Here is a 24330-nt window from a genome sequence, read left to right on the forward strand (position 1 = left end):
AAGGTACTCCTAGCAGTGGCGGTTGTTGTTTATGCGCAGTCTGATTACTACTGGTGTTTTTAAAGCGTGAAAACTATGGTTCGGCAGCTTACTGTACTTAGGTGGAAACCCGTTTCAGTGTTCTCAATGTTTCGCAGGGGTCCGTACAGAGAAAGGCTTGAACTCAAGAGCGCACCGCACGTGCATGGATTTGCTGCGTATATCCTGCTCGTTTTCGTAAACCTACCTTTTTCTGCTGGTGCGCGATGGCTAGCTCGAGCCTGGCGAGGGACATGGTGTCATCCTCTTCGTTCTCTTTCGTCCTGACTCTGTGGTTCATGATACAAGCCAGCTCCGCCGACGTCCGGATGTGGTCCAGTAGGGACGTCGCGAAATCTTGGCACTGACGCTGCAGTTTCTGTTGGGGCGACAACAGATGTACGCGCCAGAAAGCACGATGAGAAAAAAAAAAAAAGGTAGCTATTTATAAGAGTACTGATAGACAGAGTTGAGAGCGACCATTGCCCTGAACATATCTCAATTGAATTCTTAAAAGGCCATACGGAAATCGAACTCAAGAACACCGAGCCTCGTGTACTATAGGCATTAGCACTTAGATGTGAAAATGCGCAGTGTGACGTTCCTGAGCTTTCGAGAAATTCAACAATAAGCACTGACATCACAGATGTAAGCCCTCAGTGCCCGTATACCTGATTTCATTGTATATTGAACAGGCCATAAACTGATCGCTTTACGGTGGCGAAGTGCAGCTGATGGCAGAAGCAAAAAACAAGGGGCATTTGGGCCGTATTGTTTCGACATCCGAACCCAAGCGGCCAGAGCAAGAAGTTCAATACTGTTCAGGAAAATGAATAAATTTGGGCAAGTTGGTATGAATTCATTTTGTTTGTCCGTGTTGCTGGGCTATTTTAAGTTATCAATGCTCAGCCAGCTTTCGTATTAACATTTCTCAAGGGTGCAATTGAGCGGTGCTTTGCCACGGAGCTATTTTGTGATGTTGCCGCGAATTAGTGCATGGCGGTAGAACTATACGTTGGCCTTAGAGAATATGACTAAAATAAGAGATCGAAACACATTTGACAGCGGTTGCTCTGTCTATTTCCCTATTCGGTTGCTCTGTCGATTTCCCTATTCCATTCCATTTCCCGGAGCCAACTCCGTCTTGTAATCGGACATTCAACCAACCGTCCTCATGCGAGCTCAGCACCTACCTTGTATTCGACCTTGAACTCGTTCTCGACGTAGCTGAGCCTCTTGAGCTCGAGGCTGAGCTCGAAGGCGGTGAGTATCGGGTCCACGCTGGACAGGCAAATGAGCGAGGGCGATGAGAGTGCGCGGAAGGCGTTGATGCGCGAGCGCGAGTGTCGCAGACAGTCCCGACGCACCGCCTCGGCGCACTCGTCGCATCCGCAGCGCACGTCGTGCGGCATGGGAAGAGTGGCACCGCGGTCCAGCAGCAGCTTGAGGATCTCGTAGTTGTTACGGTGCGCCGCCAGGATGAGTGGTGTGATCTCCGGATTGAATGTGGACGTGGCCGCGTTCACCTTCTCCCAGTTCTGCGAGCGTCGCAAAGTGAAAATACGTACACGTTGCGCTATCTTAGTAATTTTCTGGCGCTACCTAGTAATTCAGCAGTAATTACTGAAATAATTGGAAGCTTGAGTAGCGCCAAAGCTACAGGGCCACACGGGATACCAGTGAAAGTTGTGAAAGATAATGTTGAGATTGTTGCACCCCTTTTGCTCCATATATTTAATCACTCAATAGAGAAAAGTATTTATCCCGACATACTGAAAATAGCAAAAGTCATCCCTGTATATAAAAACGATGATAACAATGATCCAAGCAGCTATCGTCCAATATCGGTGCTTAGTGTAATAAATACTATTTTTGAAAAAGCTATAGCATTACAAGTACGCCATCATTTGAAAGAAAATAATATTGTTTCTCAATGTCAGCATGGCTTCCGATCTAATAGATCTACATCCACAGCGGTTCTCGAACTTACACAGTCTATATATACATCTTTACGCAATAATGAAATTCCGGTTGTATTGTTTCTTGATTTAAAAAAAGCTTTCGATACTGTTAGTTACTCTATTCTGTTGAAAGAGCTTGAACACTACGGATTCCTCGGGCCTACACTTGACTTTTTTGCTAGTTATCTCTCAAACAGGAAGCAATACGTTTATCTTGATGGTTTTTCCTCCCCCCTTCAAATAGTTGAAACAGGCGTTCCCCAAGGTTCTGTTCTAGGCCCTATTTTGTTCTGTTTATATATTAATGATTTCCCTCAGATTTTATCTTCATCTAAGGCTGTTATATACGCTGATGACACAGCAGTAATATTTTCAGGCAAGTTACTTTTAGAATTGGAAGCAGTAATTAATTCCGAAGCATGTCGAATAAACGAATGGTTTAACTGCAATAAACTCACGCTAAATAAATCAAAAACAAAATTTGTTCTATTTCGTCCCAGAAATAAGTTCTTTAATTCTTCTAGCCTCAATATTTTAATTGATGAAACAGCCTTGGATGAGACAGAATCAATAAAATATTTAGGTATTACAATTGACAACCAGTTGAACTTTAAAGAACACATTACAAATCTGTGTTCGAAACTTGCTTCAGCTTGTTATATTCTTTTTCGAACACGATTATATTTCTGTACCCGTATATTAAAAATGGTTTACTTCGCCATATTTCATTCTCACCTTATCTATTGCAGCGAGTCTTGGGCATTCACATGTAAGACATACTTAGATCCCATCATTCGTCTTCAAAAAAGAGCCCTACGCATAATGACCTTCTCGCACTGGCATTCATCTACACCTTTATTGTTCTCAGAGCTACATATACTCCCTTTTACTCTTGCATCGGAAATGAAAGTTTGCTGTGTAGTAAATGCCATTCTCCTGAATACTCACCCTTTACCATTTACAATATTTGTTACACCCAACAGGAACACCAAAAATGCAAGCAATATAAACTTTAACCTTCCTATCACAAGAAACTTTTACGGCCAGCGCCTAATACAATATGTCGGTGTAAAAATATGGAACAATATTCCACTTGAAATTAAAATGGCAAATAACTTTTTATTTTCCATCAAAAGATTTTATTTTGACAGAATTATATTATTATAACACTAAATAAAAGAGATAAGAAATGCTTACATTTCTGGCGCTACCAAATGTGTATGTCTTGGTTGTATTCATTTTCTTCACATAGGGAACTGTTTTCCGTGTTCTCTCAATTATGCAAGTCGCCTAAAATAATTTGTGTATGTGCATGCCTGCTTTTCATTTCTTTGCTGTTATGTGCTCATTGATTGTTACGTTTGCTTGTGTATAAGCCTGAAAACATTTGTTAAATGTCCTTTAGCGTGTCTCCACTGCTGTGTATATGTATGTATGTATGTATGTATGTATGTATGTATGTATGTATGTATGTATGTATGTATGTATGTATGTATGTATGTATGTATGTATGTATGTATGTATGTATGTATGTATGTATGTATGTATGTACGTATGTATGTATGTATGTATGTATGTATGTATGCATGCATGCATGCATGCATGCATGCATGTATGTATGTATGTATGTATGTATGTATGTATGTATGTATGTATGTATGTATGTATGTATGTATGTATGTATGTATGTATGTATGTATGTATGTATGTATGTATGTATGTATGTATGTATGTATGTATGTATGTATGTATGTATGTATGCATGCATGCATGCATGCATGCATGCATGTATGTATGTATGTATGTATGTATGTATGTATGTATGTATGTATGTATGTATGTATGTATGTATGTATGTATGTATGTATGTATGTATGTATGTATGTATGTATGTATGTATGTATGTATGTATGTATGTATGTATGTATGTATGTATGTATGTATGTATGTATGTATGTATGTACGGGCCTAAACTAGCTTCGGCTATTGGCCCAACATTTTTTTGCAATTTCTATATTTATTGAAATAAAATGATTGATTGATTGATTGATCTTCATCTCTTGCGCTCTCCCCAAATGGCGGCTTCGGTGTGTCGTTGAGAAGCAAGCGATTATTAAAGACATTAACTCATGTTAAGTGTAGTCCTACTGTCCAGACCTTCCAAGTGATGAAGCCAACTGGGAAGAGACATAATTGCTTTCACAAAACACACGAACAAATCGGGCAATGAAACATATGCTCTCTCATTTCGTGTCAAAACCTAAATCTAGCATGCATGCGATCGTTGCATTTCGACTGAAAAATGGGGCATTTTATGCATAAAGAAGGTGTAATTGTAGGTCTACTTGAGGGCCGTCATACGGCCTCAAAGGAACCTGCACTTGACAGCTGCTTCAGCTGAAGAGAATGAACATGACTACTATAATAATATCTGGTTGTGAGTAAAAGGCTGTATGGTAATGAGTATTTGTAAGATAGTGTAGGCACACATTAAGGGATTATTGAATAGGTGAGTAGCAAAATGAAGGCACGCGGACGAAGATCCGCAAGGGCAGACGGCAAGCTAGAGCCAAACACTGTCACGTCATACCCTTAAATGCGGAGCCTAAGTGTCCCCTGATTTTTCAGAGCATTGGCACCAGAGGTTTTACTCAGCCGCATAGCTGTTGTTGTGCAGTGCGCCTTTGAAAGAAAAAACGAAAATTCTCTGTGGCATTAATTCTCTTTACGTACTGTGAATGCGTAGGCATTAGGTATTACTGCGTTTGTTCTGTTCCGTGCATTTTTTTTTATCGAGTTAGACAAGCGTCAGATCGGTTTCACACGGTTTTGCTCACCAATACGTTTTCGACAATATAATATTACTTGATCTTGCAAAATAAAAAGTATTGCTGATCATAATTAGCTAACTAAATGATAACTGAAATTAGTTCCATGCAATTATACCCGACATGATCTACCCTGCAATATACGACGTAATTATGTAGCTTAGTGTTCAATTTAATCACAGTTATCAAATTATTGGTAATTTATTGAGACTTAAATTAGTCCTGTGCAATTGGACTCGTCATGAGCTATCCAGCAATATAACACTTGTGGCTGTTATACTGGACATAAGCTACACAGCCACTGCACACACATTCTGCGCACAGTCTTTACACGCCACGCATGAGCCAAGTGATGCTTGCGTATGAGCAAACATCGACTCCTGTCGCGGCACCAGCAGGTTAGCTTCTTTGGCCACTGAGTTCGACAACTGCGCCATCAGCGCAGCCGAATATGTCGCATGTAAAACTGCCACTCCCTCGCACTTTGCACTGCATGTCTTTGTCACACAGCCGTGACCAATCAGGGAGCGGCGCTTCGCACAAAAGGGGTCATTAAATGCGGCCCGCGCTCGCAGCTAGTGTAAATTAAGAACCCGAGGGAATGACGTCCTCGAGCCAACGCCGATGCCACGAGAATTGTCCACGCGAATGAAACTCCTGAACAACATGCCAGGCATTTGGAAGATGCACACGCTCATGTATAGTGCACATACTTCGAATTTGGCCGCGCTAAATTGACTGCAGTTTTCTTTTTTATGAATTCTGCTAAACCTCTTAGATTTAGGTAGTATAGAATTTTTTGTTAATATTCTGCATTTTCCAGCTTCTGGTCGGCGCATGAAAGACAAGCACTTATTTTAGTGTGCTATACACTCCTAAAAACAAACTCGTGCGAGTTACTAAGGAATCTACAAACCACAGTCATTACTATCTTTCCGCGACTGTTGCTAGCATGCTACTAATTATTTACTACCCCAAACACAGTGCAGGTAGTAACTGGAGTCATTACTAACCAAGGTAGTTGATGCAGCAGCGAATACTAGTTTTTAGAACTGAACTAGCAGCGGTTACTAGGACTAAAAAGGTGAACAGAAATTTGCAAAATAATGTGGAAAAGACTCGCACCAACACGGCAGAGCGAACATTTAAAATAACAAATATTAGCAACATGATCATACACGCTTGTATTTTTAATTTTTGCCATTTCAAGCGCAAAAAAGGATTGAAATATCTTCTCTCAACTTGCGAGTGTCAGTGGCTCTAAAACAGGGTGTCATCATGTAGGGAATATAAGCTCGCTGAAAGTTTCTGTTCTGTGTGCGCGCGCAGAGCGATGGTGCGCTTCGTAGCTCTTCTTGCCCGGCTGATATAGTATATGACCTGATCCGCGGTGTGCATGTGCTAATTACGTGCTATGTCAAAACATCTGCATTGTTACGGACCGATATATGAATACATTCAGGCAACGTTTCGGCAACATTTTGTGTTGCTTGGCTAGTTCTTATTACTAGGCTCACCTGGATAGGTTAGTTACAGGGGCTAGATCTTTGAACTAGTAACGGTTTCTACCACTCCACTTACTAACTGCAGTTACTAAGAATCTAACAACATATGTGACAAGTACTTACTAGGTTTGCCTTAATAAGTATCACAACCTTTTTTTAAGAGTGTCCAAAAATATTTTCTTTTGCGTCTCGGTTAGCAGTCCCTCGTCCGTAGCGCAAAAAAAAAAATATATAAAAATAAATTCGTTTACGTTTAATTCATTTCTTCGCAAAAAGAGTGACTAAAACCAAGATACTTATCGCATAATACAATTTATGTTTACGCCGTGAAAGAAACTTGAAACCGCTGCCATGCTTGTACAGAAGCCCTGCACAAGCATCTGTGCGCAAGCTTGTTTCGTGCGTAGGGGTATAAAGGAGGCTATGGTTGGGGCCACACGAGGCACAGGGTGCACCAGGTGAAACAATCGTATCAGGATGCCTGGGAATAGCTCAAACCGTTGCCTCAACCCAAGCCTTGTTTGTTTTAGCCTCTTCGGCTGCTGCTGTTACGGTGGCCCGATACGGCCCTGGGTCGGCTGCGTTTACGATTCGTCTTTGCTTAGGCGAAGGCGGAAACGACGGCCCCTGCCTTTTTTTTGTGTGTGTGTGTGGGGCTCTTTCAGCTTCGTTTCCCCGTCTGCATTAATGCTTTCGTACCGTTTGGCAACGACACGAAGAGTACAAAGACATTGCACGCAACCCAGCAACTGCGCTGTTTTTGACACGATGTCATATAAAGACATTTTGCCTACGTCGAAGAGAGGTGCTGCCGTGACCTCTTCTAGTTACTTTATTGTTGTTGTTTTTTTCAGGACGAGCTTAAGTTTTCCAGCTACCAAAAACTTTTGCAGCGTCTGTTACAATGACATTAGCTAGTTCGCAAAGCACCCGTAACTTCAAGCGCGCTCGTAGTTACACAAACGTTTTCGCCGAGCGGGCCCCTGTCGCGTGGCAACAAAGCTGTGGTTCTACAGAGAGCAGTCCAGTGAACGGCTGTAGTGTTAACGTGGAGTGAACATGAAGCTACAGAGAAACACTATAAAAATTGCTCACATGTTGGCAGTCAACAAATTCTGCCGAAGTACATCTGCAGCAAACGAACGAAAAATATCAACTTCCGAATTATATCACTTTCTTGAAAAACGTACGGCTAGCGTTTCAGGCGCGTTCCCGTGGAAAACGTTCCCTCTAAACGAGTAGAACTTTGCCAAAAATTAATACCTTCAAATAACCAATGGCTTTCCTTCGTTGTAATGTGTTACTCAGCATAATGCTAGTTGCTATTTAACCAACGACTTATTTCGTCACAATGTAGTACCCGCTTTTTACTATATTTTCGTCATGTGCTGCCTGCTTGATTGCACCGTATACTGCATTTGTGTTAATAAGGTGCCCCCGGTATAACCCTCGCGACGGCCGCTTTCGATGGAGGCGAAAAGCAAGGCGCCCATGTGCTGTGGATGTAAACGCATGCTAAAGAACCCTAGATGGTAGAAAATTCCTGAGCCCTCTCCATTACGGCGTCTCTTATAACCTAAGTGTTGGCCGACGTAAGAAACGCGTCTGGAAACTGTGGTGGAGTCAAGGGGACGAGGGACAAAGCTAACATGGTGTCGTAATACACGTGTCCGTTGTTGCTCATGCGAGCCGCACTGTTTACTGCTTGTTCGACGACTCCGACGCACCCCAAGTGGAAAACAAGTGGCGACGAGGCTCGGATGAAGACGGAATGTACGCACAACACCCACCAAGCAAACCCGACGACTCTACGTGAGACGCGAGAGCCCGCAGCGGCGTGCAAGTGGCATGGCGCACTCACTGAGCGCACAGCCATTGTTCGCGGCACCACCGCAATTCGATTTGAATGCGGAAACGTGGGCAAACTACTCCGAGTGACAGGAATCGTATACTTCGGTGCAAATGGAATCACCGACGACGCACGCAAGCGCGCGATTCTCATAACGTGCCTAGCCCGGAGGTATACTGCTGTCTTCGAAGCCTACTGGCACCGAAAACGTCACGGGATGAACCCTATGACGCCGTCATTACACCGCTCAAGCAGCACTTGAATCTAGCACCGCCGGAAATTTATGAAACGTACAGGTTCCAAACCTGCGTATAGAACACCGGCGAGAAGGTAAGCGAATACCTGGCGGAACTTCGCAAAATTGCCGACATCTGTGGCTTCGGCAGCGCGTTGGAACGTAACCTGCGGGACAGACTTGTTATCGGTCTGCGAGAGAAGATGGTTCAGCGTGTACTCCTTGCTAAGCCGAAGTCTCTCACTTTTCAGAAGCAGTAGACATAGCAACGTCGGCGGCACAGAACCCCATGCGAACGCTTCGGAATCGGCGAATGAAGGCCAACGCCGTAGCTTTCAGGAATGAAACGAAGCACGCACCACAAACAAGGAGCTTTGTTGCTATTTGGGAAAGTTACCTGTCAGCGGGGTGCTTTACGCGACAGCGCAGCACCAGGACTACAAAGCTGCTGCTGAACTGTATACCATGCAGTACCCAGGACCTTCACTGTATGGCAGAGACGTGATCTAAAAGCTTAATTTGATACCTGACCAGGAGGTAGGCTCAATACTGTCTCCAGACAGGGAAACCTGACGTGTCACGTAGCAGCTGAAAGAAAAGTAAAATACCTTTTCCAGCCAGGAACAGTTCTGATGAAGGGCCCTCCTGCCAGTATTGCTGTGGAAATGATGCAACCTCCAAGATTTGAGAACGTGGTACTGGGACTGGAATGCAACCAGTGAATTCTCTCCACCACCAGTCAGTCACAGCTATTGGGCAACACCAATTGTCCCAGTAGTAAAAGCAGACGGAACCTTGAAAATCTGTGGGGACTTCAAGGTCACATTCAACCCCGAGTGTGATGTCGACCAGTACCCGCTCCCAAAAATGGAAGACATTTTTGCCTCTCTCAAGAATGGCTACTGGTTTTCAATGTTGGTTCTACGTGAAGCCTACTGCCACATACCACTGGACGAGCAAGCAAAGCAAATTGCTGTAATGAACACCCACAAAGGCCTATTTGTTTACAATAGGCTGACACATGGCCCCTGCCCTATTCCAAAGGAATATGGAAGAACTGCTGAAAAATGTGCCAGGTACTCAAGTCTTCTCAGATAATGTCCTGATCGCAGAGACAAATAGCAGCTATATGAAGACGGCGAATTAGGTTCTGGAGATCTTTCGAGAATATGATATCCGCTAGCGGGAAGACAAGTGTCTATTCGGAGTACAAGAAGTGACCTACCTGGGAAACAAAATTGACCGACACAGCTTGCATACAGTGGAAAAGAAAATGAACACCATAATGAGAGCGCCATCATCCAAAAATGTTCAAGAACTCAGATCCTTCCTGGGCCTGATCACCTATTACCTCATCTTACTTCCTAACATGTCAAGACTCCTGGCACCTCTGTAACGCTTGCTACAGAAAGACAGCAAATGGAAGCGGACAACTGAAGAGAAGAGAGCGTTTGAAGCTGTTTAAATTTCTCTGACGAACTCTGATTTGCTCGTACACTGTAACCCGACGAAGGAACGAGTGCTAGAATGTGATACCTCATCAGAGGGCATGGGTTCAGTGCTATCTCACGAGGTCAATGGTACTGAAAGGGCAATAGCATTCCGATTCCGTACCCTCACAAAGGCAGAACTATTCTCAGTTGGAAAGGGAGGCCCTAGCTCTCGTGTTTGCTGTGGTGAAGTTCCATGACTACAATTGTGCAGGAAGTTCACATTAAGACTGACCATAAACCACTGGTTGGACTCTTCAAGAAAAAAAAAAGGCCAATTCCGAGTACTGCAGCATCACGCGTTCAGAGATGGGCGATTACCCTTGATGCCTATAAGTACGCCATAAAGTATAAGCCCGGATCCAGGAACCAAAATGCGGACTCATTAAGTCGACTGCCTGTGCCAGCCAATGAGACTTAACTGCAGATCCAAGATCCTGGCCAGAGACAGTGCACTAGTAGCCAGCATCTTGGACATAGCACCAGTCTCAAGGAAGCAGTTGGCAGACGTGGCTGGAAAGGACCAAATCATGCAGTGCATCCGTGAATATGTGCAGCGAGAATGGCCCAAGAAACTTCCACAGTCCAACTGTGATCACGTACTGCCATTCTCGAGACGTAGGAATTCCCTCACTACAGATGGACAGTTCATCTTCATTGAAGACCGACTAATTGTCCTGAAGTAGCAAGAAGAGCGTTCCTGCTGGAATTCCATGAAACACATTCTGGAATCAGTAGCACAAAAGCTTTGGCAAGGAAATGTGTGGTGGCCAGGAATTGATCAAGACATTGAACAGCTCCTGCGCAAATGACCTGCCTACCAACAGACGGCGGCAGTGCCACCTTCCGAGTAGCCAGCTGCATGGCCAGCAACAACCCAGCCCTGGACTCGGTTCACATAGACTATGCCGGTTCAATTGAAAATAAAATGGCGTTGGTTGTCGCCGACAGCTATTCAGGCTGGGTTGAAGCAGTCGCAACCAATAGTGCAACCAGTACAGCAACCATTGAGATCTTGAGGAGCATATTTGCAGAATTTGGTCTGCCCAATTGTCTGGTGTCTAATAATGGCAGTGTTTTTGTCAGTGCAGAATTCGAAGAATTCATCACGAAGAATGTCATACTGTACATTTGTACAGCACCCTTTTACCCCTAGTTTAATGGGCTAACATGACATCGTAATAAACGTGTTCGTTGTTGCTCGTGTGAGTCGTACTGTTTACCGTTTGTTGGGTGACTTCGGCACATCCCAAGTGGAAACACTAAGTCGCCGAGTTTTAAGTGGGGATTAAATGCAAATCTTGGTTTAGCAAGAATAAAGCCCATAATAATATAGAGAACATGCATTATATATATGCTTTAAAGTTTGAGTAATACATATATGCATTGCTTAAACTTTTTAAATACATTTAAATCAGTTTTGACTGCCATCTGGTGATTATTTTTTCCTTGATATGGCATAACACCAACTGAGATGGCCGAAGAGCAAGTAAGCTGCTGGTGTTTGGGTGTCGTGGCCTGCACACACTACGCGTTTATCGTACATGATTTTAAAGTATAATTTCAAATGACAGCGTTATGACATATAAAGAAAAAGATATTCACCAGATGCCCGCCAGAATTTATTTAAATTTCACCACTTTTTAAATGTTTGCCTCTACCTTAGATAATGTTACAGAAAAATGAGGCGGTAAGGCGTATACGTCTACCACTTCACTGTAGCAGGCGACTGAGCAAAAGTGCACTCACTAGCCACGCGCCGCGAGATGTTGACGTCGTGAAAGCGCACAACGTTGCTTTTTGCCGAAAAGCGGTGCTGCGCCTAACGTTGCACACATAGGTTGGAGAGGAGCCGTGTGTTATTACTATCAAGCCAATCAGCACACCTATATAGTACTCACTCAAGGAGCAGAATATTTGATGTTAACGAAAACAATCTAAATTGTTGGCAGCACAGCAACCAATATGGAGAGGAAAGCAACAGGATGTTTCCACAGCGGAAAACAAGGGAAACATGAGTTAAATATAGCCTGGCATATGCCTCACGTTCGAGAGGCGTGAGGGGTTCCCGACGGACACAAGCTTTCACCTGGCTGTTGCTCAGCTCTTCGGGGGGTGAAATGTTTGGGAAAAAGGGATCTTTGGGTAATCCTCTTTCGGCGGGTTGCTGTCGTGTCGAAGCCTGAAATCTGCTATGCGCGGTAAAACACTGTCCCCTGCCTATTTCTGAATAATGCACAATGATTCGCAATCCCTGTTGCCATGCGAGTTGTTAAGAACATTGATGTTCCGTTCCCTCTCCCCCTGTACTTTGAAAGCTTTGAACAGGAAAAAAAATAGTGTGGTCCGTGATATTTATCTCATCAACCGAGCCGCAATCATCGTTCAGAGGTGTGCACGGGGCGACTGATAATATAATCGACGCCGAGTCTGCAAATGAAGGCGACGGATGTTGCAGGGACGAGGGACAGAACACTGCAGCGGTTACACGGGCGCGAATCAGTGGCGTGATTGAGCTCCTCTCGTTATCGTATTTCTTTTTTCGTTTTTCTCTCTGGTAAATGCGACAGCACTTTACAGGTGCCACTCATTCTCAGGTTGCTTTGCGATGATGGTTCGGAGCGGCGCTACAAGAAGCGGATCACGTTTCCCTGCAGGTTATTCTGGAGATTGTAAAGAAAGTTTTCTGAAGACTGAATAGATATGCGAACATTTCCTTGTACACATATCATGGTCAAAGTTAAGAAACCACAGGTAATCGAAGCTAATCCAGAGCTTTCTGTGCAACATGTCTCATGCCACACATTTTTACTGGACAGGGGATGAAAACAATATTGCAGCAGTTTATCTTAGGGTACAAATAATTAATATAACCATGATGACACTGTGGTCAAACTCTTCTCAGGCGCTAAACTGCCACTGATCACACACAAATATTGGCAGTAGCAGTTGTCGGGCGGACCTGCGGCTGATGAGCAGTGCATACTAGGCATCACGGTTTGGGGTTAGGGCCAGCGCCTCCAGTTCAAATCAGGTTGCCCCGTCCAGCCTTCGCAGTAAGGCAGATACCAAGGTTGGCTGTAACCACTAGCTGACAACTTTGTACATTGTGTGTACAATGGGAAGTGTGTACTGCTCGTTCGGTAGAAACGGTCATTGCTGTAACCTAGATTTGAGAAACACGTCTCGGAAAAAAAATAAGCACCCCATTCCGTATCAAAGCCGTGTGCAGCCGTTCGTTGTGTAGCGTTCAGGGGAGTTTCACACCATTTTCCTTTCGCTTCCTCTTTAGCATCCATATGCTAGCCAAGTTGGAGACTAGTTTGCGATAGAGATTTGAACCGACGACATAGGCACCTCCGATTGTATGTTGTTCACTGTTAATTTCAGTGTCCGCCGAGAAATGTCACAGGTACTGGCATTCCTTTTCCCCAAATCCAAACCACAGACTACGTTTTCTCTGCGGCGGTGGCACCGTGGTTAAGATGCCAGACTATTGTGCCGGAGTACCCTGGTTAGAACCCGACCGCCGGCGGCTGCGTTTCGATGGAGATGAAATGAACAGGCGTCCATGTGCTGTGCGAAGTCAGTGTACGCGGAAGACCCCATTGGGTCGAAATTACTCCGTAGTACTCCACTACGACTCTTCTTTCTCTCTCCTTCCTTGCCGCACTGCGCGGTTCTGATGTCCACAGAAACAAGTGTGACAGATGACTTTCCCTTCCTGTTTTGTGGGGTTTAACGTCCCAAAGCGATTCCGGTTAAGGAAGGTGCCTAAACTGAGTATTAATATAAACAGCGCGAACACGAAGACAAAGGACAAGATAAAGGAAACCACAGTACAAGCGCTTGTACTGTGGCTTCCTTTATCTTGTCCTTTGTCTTCGTGTTCGCGCTGTTTATATTAATAATGAATAAGTACCAACTCGCCCAACAAAGTATCTTGGTAAGCCTAAACTGAGGGCTCCGGAAATTTCGACCACTCGGTGTTCTCTAATGTGCACTGACATCGCACCGTTAATGGGCGCCTTGCTTTCCGCCACGATCGATCGGGATTCGATTCCGCATCCTTGGACAAAGCAGTCGAGCGCCCCAACCATTGCATCACCACGGCAGGGTCTGAACCGACTATTATTATTATTATTAACTAGATGCGTTTATTTGCCGAATTCTAGGCCACGCTCTCTCGAAATATTCGCGAAATGAAAAGGCGGTATTAAAGGCTCGCATCTACGCTTAAGGTGAAGCGTAAGCTTCCTCCTGTATTGTTCTATCTTTTTGTATTGGTCTATCTTTTGCTGCTGAATGGGGCATGCGACGGGACGCCGATACGGACCGGAGGAACTATGCTCATACGGTTAGCTCTGAAAAAGTAAACAATGGTAAGTTTGCGTGCTCCAACACTAACTCTTGCTATAAGAGAGAAAAAAGGAGCGATGGAAACGCGCCGTGCACATGAACACTGTCGATCTTCAGAGTTAGTTGAAAAGAAAAATATTCCTTTACGAACAAACGAGAGTAATCTGAACGACACAGCTGGAACTGACAAAGGCACTCTCGAGTAGCATCGAAAAATACGGCAGTTGCGATCTCTGTGACTTCAGTCACAGTGTGCGGACGAGGATGCAGAGAGTAGATATACTTCACGTGCAGACCTGACGTCCATGTGTTACAGTACCATTCTCTCTCCCCCCCCCCCCCTTTCCCAAAAAAAAAAAAAAGAAAGAAAGAACATAAAGTCGATTGCTATCCCTTTGTGCACGCCTCCTGTAAGACACTGTCTGGGTACTGAGTAAGTTTCTAGTAGAAAAGTAATTATTCTTTGCAAATGCGAAAATTTGGTGCAGTTATGCACTCTTCCTCAGATGGGAGTCGTTAAAACCATGATCTTAACATACTTTTGCACGGTGTTTCGCAGCCCAACATCACAACACAGAGAGTGAAGATAACTGGATCTTCTCTCTGTGCGTCGTCCAGTTTAACTGCAAAAGACCCTAGATAAGGCCATAAATCAGCAAGCCCAGCTTGAAGTTTTGCTACGATATTTTATTAGAGCTCGGATTAGAAGGCTGTCTGCGAGACGTATCCACAGGACGCACAGATGGTTTCTGTTTTATCGCTCCTATTTCTTCATGACCATCTCTCTGTTGCAAGTTGGACGGTTTCTTTGGTGGTGTAAGTTTATCTTCGGCGATATCCGCTAACTTGGAACCTTCAGTGCACTCCCCAAGGGTGAGCGATAAGATTGGTCTGAGAGCAGCCCAGATTAAGTATATATGCTGGGCAAACGCAAGCCCGAGCTTACACTTTCCCAACTATTATTGTATAACGATAACGAAGAGCGCACCTATTATATAGCAAACATTTGCGCTGTCTACGAAATCATAGTTCATGGCTCTTTGACGCTTTACTGCTTGCTTCATGGTAGCTGTATTTTAGAGCACCAAAAACTAAGACACCTACTCCCGCATTTTGCCGATGTTTGTTTGTGATTGATTGATTGATTGATTGATTGATTTAAAACACGTTTATTCCACTTTTCGTGCGCCAAAGGTGGAAGGTGTTTGTGCGCTCCCCCTCACTAGCATGCCTCCGGTAGGTAGTAGTTGAAAGGGGACATATCACCACGCACTAATTGGTCGGTAGTTTTTGTGACGTCAAGAGGCCAGATGTCATAGCCGAAGTGGCAGGAGCTGTCAACTTGGGCAGCAGAGATGGGATTGAAACCTATGGATCTCAAGTCAAACGCATGCGCGAGTCATATATAACATGCAGACACGTTCATACGGCTTGGTTAGAGTGGGGCTTAATATCTATTTCGGCTGGTCTTCTACATAACGTGGTAGAAGACAGTATGTTAATTAGTACGTGCGACCTAAAACCGAAGCCGAAGAGTAAAACGAATTGCTAGCGCACTTAATTTGCATGTGACTTAACAGCGCTAAATCGAACGTCTTTTTTTAATAGCTAAGATGTGTTCACCTATGTCATGCTGACTAGTAAACGTCTGCTGTTAAGACTGAATTGAAACAGTGCAGCCGGGAGGGCTAGTTGGCGTGGTTCTGACGTAATAAGACCAACGCAAAAAAAAAAAAAAAACGAGAAAAAAGCAAGTGCACAGTACAGTGCCGCACTAACAACTGACGTTTTTCGTCGCTTGTCAATAAACAGTCAGGTTTAGCCTAGCTTACGTTTCCGGTTTTTGTCGCTGGTTTCGTTATGTTTAGCGAGACTGAAGGAATCGGTAGCTGCTGCTGTCACGTATAACGACACGTGATGTCTAAATAATGCGCCAGGCGGCTTCTCTAAAAGGAAGAATGCCCTTTGTGCATGCTAGAAGGAAACACGTGTCTGTCAGGCTATGCAGTGGACTAACAAAGCAGAAATCAGTCATCCACGAATTTGATATCATGGGAAGCAGCTGTTTGTAGATTATTATTTGGAACAGCACTTTGTTGAATTGTTTTGAGACCAGTGTATCAGCTGACACTATTAGCAAAAAAAAAAATGCCATGGTAAAACATTCTGAGCACTACCGTATTTACTGTGTGAACGTGGACAGAGGGAAACTTCATGGAGCTCAAGTCCACCGTAAAATTTTGTTTACCTCGCTGGCGCACGGCAACATACCCTTTCCCGGTTTGTTGCGTGAACATAAGTAAACGCGTCAGTTGGCACTAGACAACTTTAGAGAAGGTACGTGCACGCTTATGTGCCCTTAACGCAAGCATTTGGAGAGACCTAATGCTGTATGTCGCATTAGCTTTTTTAATTCAACTTATGCAAGCGCAGATGCAGTGATAATTCCAGTAATAATGGCGGCGTTCTTTCGTTCTTCTGTGTATAACGCGCTATAAATTACTGATTTACCATTATTGCACGGAGCTGGTCAAATATATTGCTGGTGTAGCACGTATGCAGTGTACAAACAAAAATATAAAATGATCGAAGTCCTGCATTTTCCTTCGCGAAGAACGGTACGAGCTTTTTTACAGCAATACGGTGTAGTCTCACCTATCGCAAAAACAATGTCAAGCCAACTAGCTCAAAAAGACCCAATTTAAATTTTCTCATGATATATTTTCATAGGCATTAGCTCATCTAACTATAATGCGAAAATATTCGAAGTACGTATCCGCTCTATATTCGGAATTTAAATATAGACTACATGCGGGAGAACAGAAATTGAGGCGTATGACAAATAAGCCATGTTTATTCGTGACCGCATGTTGATGTTACATACCATTCTAGGCAAATGAAAGTTTGTACTACGATGAAAACGCACATTTATAGAACAATATTACGCCTTTGGGCCGCGAGAACAAGGACAATAACAAATTTCCCGACAGCTGTCTAGATTGCAATTTATCTGATACGCACAATTTTTCGGTTAATAGTAACTGTCTACAATTGTTAATGAGTAAAATGAGAGCCAACTAGTAGGTCGCAAATGCGTATGCCTAATTTATGGCTTCAGGAGGCGAGCACGATTTCATGCCGTACTGAAGCGCTATCGATGTGCCGGTTGACCACGCATTTTTCACGCGGCTTTCTTGCGTCGACTGAGCAGGTCTTTCGTACGCAAACTTGATCTCCTTCGGCGGAGAGCCTCGTATAGGCTTTTTTGTCCTCGCTATCTGAGCAAACAGAGGCCTAGGCATTTCGTCTAAAGGAGCAAGAACAGGAGCATGGAACGGTCAGGAATTGTGCGCTGCGGAATGCGCGCTTTCTGTTTGCCCCGGTATGTCCCACTTGTTGGCTGACCAATGTTGTATCCAGTTCTAAAGAAAAAATTGTGTTGCCAAATCACTCAGTGAAACAAAAATTGACGTCATTCGCAACAATTTGTGCAAGAATGTGGAATTAATGGCAGCTTTCTTTTGAGTAGGAAACAGGTTAGCAAAGATTGATTTGCATACAAAATTTCGTACCTGTTTTCTGTTATCCGTAGTTGTTTCTTTTTCACCGCACTGGCTGTGCTTTACATGTGCGATACAGTACATTTAAGTGGTGCAGTGGTTAGGGCGCTCGGCTTCTGTGACCAAGCATGTGGAATAGAATCCCGCCCGCGGCGGCCGCTTTTCGATGGAGGCGAAAAAGCAAGGCGCTCGTGTCCTGTGCGATGTCAGTGCACGTTAAAGATCCTCAGGTGGTCGAAATTTTCAGTGCCTTCAATACGGCGTCCCTCGCAGCTGGAGTCTCTTTAGGACATGAAACCCCCGTGAATTAAACTTAACTGTTGTCCTTGGTTACTTACTGGTTGTTTATTTCCCGAAGAGTGCTCTGACGCGGGCCATAATATCTTTTGGCGAATCATCTTTACTTCTGCGCATCCGTCTCTTCCGCCTCTTAATGTTCAGTGTTCAAGTTGGAGTCACTGTTTAGTAAATTTTAAGCTTTTATAGTGGAAATATTTTTTCGCAATGATGGAGAGCATACGCAAGTCAGGTCTATAAGCGCGTCTTTCAACGCTGAACGTGGCGTTTGATGACTTGTCAATTTAAAATAAACTAAACATATAGAGTGCCCCAGATGTTGGCTACAGCATTTCAATTGGAATTCAGATGTTTTAATGGCGTAGCAAACCTGTCTTTATGGTTATAAAGTTTGCAGCAAGACTCTCTTCACCTTCTCGCTTTTTTTAAAAACACCTAAAATTTTTTCGTAATATTTCCAACACCAATTGCTTGGCTCCTAGTCTCAATGGGCGGGCATTTCTTCTTTCTTTTTATTTTTTTGTGGAAAACGACTGGCCGACATTGCGAATGATACCTGTGCACTGCTTACTAGCGGAGTATGCTCATTCCATCTTTGTGCATGAGATATCTCCTCGACAATGTTTTTTTCCGCCCTCGTTCTGATAATTTTCGTATTGAAGGCCTAGATTGATGGAGGCATGAAAAATGTCAGATAAGCATGATATGAGGCACATTGCCTGTATACGTAGCATGCAGAACAATGCAGAGCATGCGGAACCTGCAGTTGCTACTAATCGCAACGAGTGGCATGCGTGCAGAATTACAGCGGTGCGCAGAAAGCATACGTGGCAGAAAAAGTGGAGGTACTCGAAGTCATTGTCCTATATTCATTGTCTGGGTACTCGTAGAGCAGTAGTGTGCAGCTGCCTTCAAGAACAGAAATTTCATTCTTCTGTGGACATTCACTTTCTATTTCCCTCGGCAGTGCGATTGCATGTGGAAGCTATGGTTTACGATCACTGCAGTCAGCAGTCGAAAAAGTACAAACGAATTACTCATTCATTCTATCTTAACACGCTGAATCACACACATGGTAGATGTTGAGGAAGCGATAAGCGGATGAAACAATTGCAAAGCAAAAATTAGAACGGTAACGTTTACAGAGTGCGTTATCGATTTATTTTTTCCTCTTCAACGTTACAACAGGAGTCGTATATCACGCTGAGTTGTTCTTTATTTTTCATTACTATTTTGCCGGAGACATCCGCGAAAAGGTTTCTTTAGAGTGTACGCAGCCAATCCTCCCCCTCGTATTACGCGTGCAGATGAGATATGCTATGGTATGGTAACGGTATTGTATGGTATGGCATTCCTGGCGGATTCTTTGTGGACTATTGAGCGGACACCATTCTCACTTTCACCTGTTGATCAACTCGCTCTCGCATTTCCATTTGCTACTCCACTTGGTTAACCTAGTTGTTAAGAGACCGCCCCGGATAGGAAGGGGTTCGGTTTCAATGCTCTGGTCAGGACGATTTTTTTTTAATACGTACATTGTTCCTATGTAACCTGTACAGCTTTCCAGTGTAGCCGTATTACTGCACTTGCGCGGATGCCAGCGAGTAATTAACCTCGTGTTATAAATCTACTAGTCTTTGGTCTATGACCAATGGTGTTCATTTCTAAACACATGTTACCAGACCATGCCTTCTGTCGTAACCATTACCACTGCGAAACGCCAGAAAAGCACGGCAGCTGCCGCGGCGCAGTACGTATACACATTCCCCCGTGCTTCGGGACAGAGCGGTGCACTCACGTATCTCTCGCCTTCGATGTGGGTGCTCTCCTCGTAGTCGAGCAGCAGTTCGACCGCCTCCACGTATTCGGCGTTGATGGCGTGCAGCAGGCTGTCCTGTACCTCGACGTTGGCCGCCAGCAGCGTCTCGAGGAGTGGCAGGTTCTCGTTTTCGATGGCCATGTGCACCGCGGTGCGGCCCAGCGAGTCGGCGCAGTTGATGTCCAGGTCGAGCACCTCGGAACGGGTCTTGGCCAGGTTTAGGATTCTGTCATGCACGGCATAGCCCGGTGCGTTTATGTGATTAGCGCGGCTGGCCATTACGAGAAGAAGCGTTTAAAACGGTCCTTTCTTCCTAGTTACCTCTGTTCTATTATGGTCGGATTGATTGACCTTTGTTGTCGTTATACTCCAGACAACCACGTGCGCGTACACACACGCGCACATGAAAGGAAGTGACACTTTGTATTTGGTACAGGTGTAAAGAGAAAGGAACAGTAAACAAATGCAATATGCCTGGTGTTTGGGCCAACACTTTCAAAAGTTCCTAAAATATGAAACTTGAAATTTGGAAATGCTTAGAGGAACAAACTCTCAGCCACAACGGGCTTAACTTCTGCAAAACATTCATAATTGCGTATATAATTAGCGCGGACTCGTAAAATTAAGTTGTCAGTTAACGCTGTTGTGGGGCTGGTGCCAGTGGGCGTTTGAAGTTGTGACCAAGACGATGTTATGTTAGTTTGAAATGCATAAAAATGAATAAAAGCGCTGCAGCGCTAGGGAATGTAGCATTTTATTTTTCATCGCGCAGAATCAAACTGAGCGCTAGAGACGCTCAAGAAGCTCGACGACAATGGCATGTTTCACAGACTGTTGCGCCAATTTCGAACTGTATGTGCGGCTGTGCATACACCCTATGCCAAAAGTACACAGTCCGCAGTGTTTATTTCTCAACCCTGCTTTACAGCACGTAATGCGTTGTCAGGGCTCGAAACTATATACTGGATTAGGAAATCACGTCGTCGTCACCTCTCCGCGATTTAAGACTGCCCATGTACAAGAGCTCTTACGCTCGTTGCCCTCACAATAGTATTCGTCAACATTCTTTAGACTTCCTAAAGACTTTCAGCAGTCTTTTTACAAGAAATCAATAGAATGCTAAGGAAGATTTTGAAGAGTGGAATGAAACCTGTATGTTTTTGTATGTTGGATGTGTGTTTTTTTTTTAAAAGGTAGTGCGTCATTTTGCTTCGTCACTTCGTGCTAGCAAAAAGAACGAACTGCACGGTAGATTTTTTTTTTTTTTAGAGTGTCTTATTGAAAGAAAGCTTATCACACGTGATCGCACGTCGTCACACGTCACAGTAGAGCAGGCGGTTTGAACTTGGCACCATAGTAACTGCGACACGTCATCAGCGAACGTATCGTTTTCACCGCACATCTTATGCGCTCAGTATCGGTTTTAGGCGGGGAAAAAAGCGGTGGAGTTCCTCGTGCTGACTGACTTAAGAACATATAATTTTCTTCCTTTATAAAACTGATATGACATCGTCTTGTCCCCGCCTTCGAACTGCCCGTTAACGCTCATCAACTAAATGTCTTGACTTAAAAGTTAATTTGTGGGTTTTAGTCTATGAGCTGTATTTGTAAAAAGCAAATTACGTCTACTGCGGCTGCGAATTTCTTATTGAAAATACGTTTTTTTTATACTTCAAGCTCTCTATTTCTAGGAATGTTTCTCAAATGTGGGCATTTTTTCCGAATGGCATAGAGATAATTTATTCTGTCGGTCAGAAATGTCAGTGTAAAAACGATGTTCTATCGTGGCATTCTCTGTGAAGTAGGAATCACAAGTTCGCTTCACTTGACTCAGCAAAACCCGAGGCCAACGGATACTGCAGATAGTGGGAGCTGTTGAATACGTATCTTCGCATAAGCCTCGCTCCTGGCTATCAGCCGAAAATGTTAGCTCAAATTGCGTTATTTTTGGCCGCTGTAGTTTGGCGAGGTTAGCGCCCTACACGAATATTTACCCGGCTAAGGCAACGAAGCCCCTGCGCATGCTGTAAAAATAAATAGGCTATTTTCGGCGGCCTACACTCACTTATTTTCTATGGGCAAATGCATGGCTCAAGCGCCCTTTTGTCGCCAAGCTGCCGATATTTCCTGTTCTAATTTGAGGGATGCACCAAAGACAGCATAAAATCAGGTGAAATCCTTCAAGAAGCGTGGAGCTATGAAACGTGCTAAAGCTAACGTAATACAGTAACTACAAGTGACCTTACTACTACAGATATCCCCTACTGAAGTGGACACTAAACATTATTATTGGAATTACATCTACATCAAAGCGCGCAATGACTGCATTAAAGAAAACAATGCCAATTTTCCAGTTCTGCTTTGCGGGAGAAAAAAGATAGGTGGTGCTTAAAATATTACGTTTATAGTGTGGCTTGCATGAATTAAGACAAAATGGAATCGATCATGCTGATGTTTCGCTTAGCGCAGATAGCTGGGCGGGATGGTGAGTCGAAGTAAAATGCATAGTTGAACAGCATAACTAAACGAAGTTCAAGTGCTTTCGTTTTGCTCGCGCTGTTGATCCACGCGGTCGTATTAATAAAGGTTTGCTGGCTGTTATTGTTAATATTACTTATTACTATTGGACTAAGGTCTAAGGTGGGCTAAGGCATTGCTGTGACAAAAAGAAAAAAAATATATATATTTTCTATATTTTTCAATAACTTTATAACAGCGCATTTACTTTAGCTTGAATAAAATGTAATACATGCATTTGGGCATTGCGAGTTCGAACACGCTTTTTTGATCATTTTTCATGATCACATCGAGCGCAAAGGCGGACATTTTCAAAGGCTTTATCTGCATTTTTCTCAAACCTGCAATTTTTGAGGCTTACCTTGTTTCTATCAGGTAATATAAGGTGCAAGTAAACATTCAATCAATGCATTTTGCACTACTGGAAGTAGAATCAATATTCTAAGACACCTCGCATTTTGATGCTTAACGAAGCTTCCATAGATGACAATAATGACATGTTTATCACCATGAAGAAAAAGCACACATAAATTTATTTCTTGCTTACAGTGCATAATTTTATTCCTTGTTGTGTTTTATAATAGGATCTATTCTCAAACAAAAATTGAAGAGACTACACACAGTAAACTCATAAAGTAAATAAATTTAAAAATAGATACATCAAGAACTGCAGGTAAAATTTCAACCTATATTTAAGCTCTTATGTAAGCGGATCCCATTTAGAACATTTAGAGTAAATTTCAAAACTAGGACGTTCATGGCGACTACCGTGCCCGCAATTTTTCAAAACTATTTTCAGGAACCGATCTGTTTGTAAGCCTATTATATGAAAGTTACAGCGGCGCAGCATTATTCACCCTTATTCATTTACAAGACTTGACTATAATCTTTGTCAGTTTGAACACCTCACGATACATTAGTGGTGCGGGTGAGGTATTCTTCTACCGAACTCAGCTTGAAGTCAAATCAGTGCTTGTTCAAAATTCAAACTAATGTTAGTCGAAAGGCAGTGTGATTCCTTCGTTAGAGATTCACTGTACAGGGTGCGTTTTTTCCAAACACATTAAACTTTTATTGTTAATAATCACGGCCATAATAATGTCCTTTAATACAGAGCTGCAAGAGCATAAGCGTACGGAGCACACCTGATTTCCGCTTCGAACTCAAAATATGTTCCTCCGCCTCTGACGCGGTGCAATAAACCTTTTTGTGCACAAAAAACCGCATCCTGAAACCCCTGAATTAATTGTTGTGCCTCCACTGCTTGCTCATCTCTCCTCATACCTGGTGACCGTGGGTATGTCTCCGTGCTCGGCCGCCAGCAGGTACTTCTTCTCGAGCGGGTGCAGTTTCCTGGTAACGATGCCGTGCTTCATGGAGCGCACCTTGGATGTGAAGTGGAACATGGACGAGGTGTTCTCGTCCTCGCTCCGAATGGACATCTCGGATTCCTTGCGCCTGTCGCGTTGCAGAAGCCAAGTCAGTGGGGTCAGTTGTTCACCAACTGGGGTTCGTTTCACGGCGAAATTAATAAGGCAACTCTTTTTTCTTAAGCGTGGTGTAAAAGTTCTTTGGGAAAGCTAAGCATACTTCGCCTCTTTCCGCCAGAATAATTTATGCTGGAACAAAGTTTCTCGTAACCCTTTTTGTGAATATAAACTCTCTATATTCATATACATGTTTAGGCCTATATCGCTACAACATTTGTTAGTCGGTGTACTTCAATCTGCAGGAGCTGCCAAATTGAAGCGATTAAAGGATGAGTATCTGGTCACAGAGATATTCACTGGTCGGACGCCTAGAGTTTTGTCTATGCATTTTCAAATGAATATAATCGCACTACTTTTCTCAGTGCTCTTTCACCCATACAGATCTTTCCTTGAACACCGAGT

At 43.6% G+C, this 24330-nt stretch overlaps 1 protein-coding gene across 1 annotated transcript in view; it reads right to left on the reverse strand.

The window, feature by feature from the left end:
- Window positions 1-23829, reverse strand: part of LOC146190790 (transient-receptor-potential-like protein) — a 48453-nt gene extending 24624 nt beyond the window's left edge. The window contains exons 1-4 of the mRNA XM_084600236.1: window positions 23723-23829; window positions 19901-20147; window positions 1212-1556; window positions 227-397 (exon numbers count right to left, since the gene is read on the reverse strand). Of these exons, the coding sequence (XP_084456362.1) occupies window positions 227-397; window positions 1212-1556; window positions 19901-20147; window positions 23723-23814 (855 nt within the window). The 5' untranslated portion in view covers window positions 23815-23829. The remainder of the gene's footprint in view (window positions 1-226; window positions 398-1211; window positions 1557-19900; window positions 20148-23722) is intronic.
- Window positions 23830-24330: the final 501 nt, after the last annotated feature.

The sequence above is a fragment of the Amblyomma maculatum genome, chromosome 4 (assembly GCF_055883805.1).
Source record: "Amblyomma maculatum isolate TAMU_Amacu chromosome 4, ASM5588380v1, whole genome shotgun sequence".
NCBI classification, from domain to species: domain Eukaryota; kingdom Metazoa; phylum Arthropoda; class Arachnida; order Ixodida; family Ixodidae; genus Amblyomma; species Amblyomma maculatum.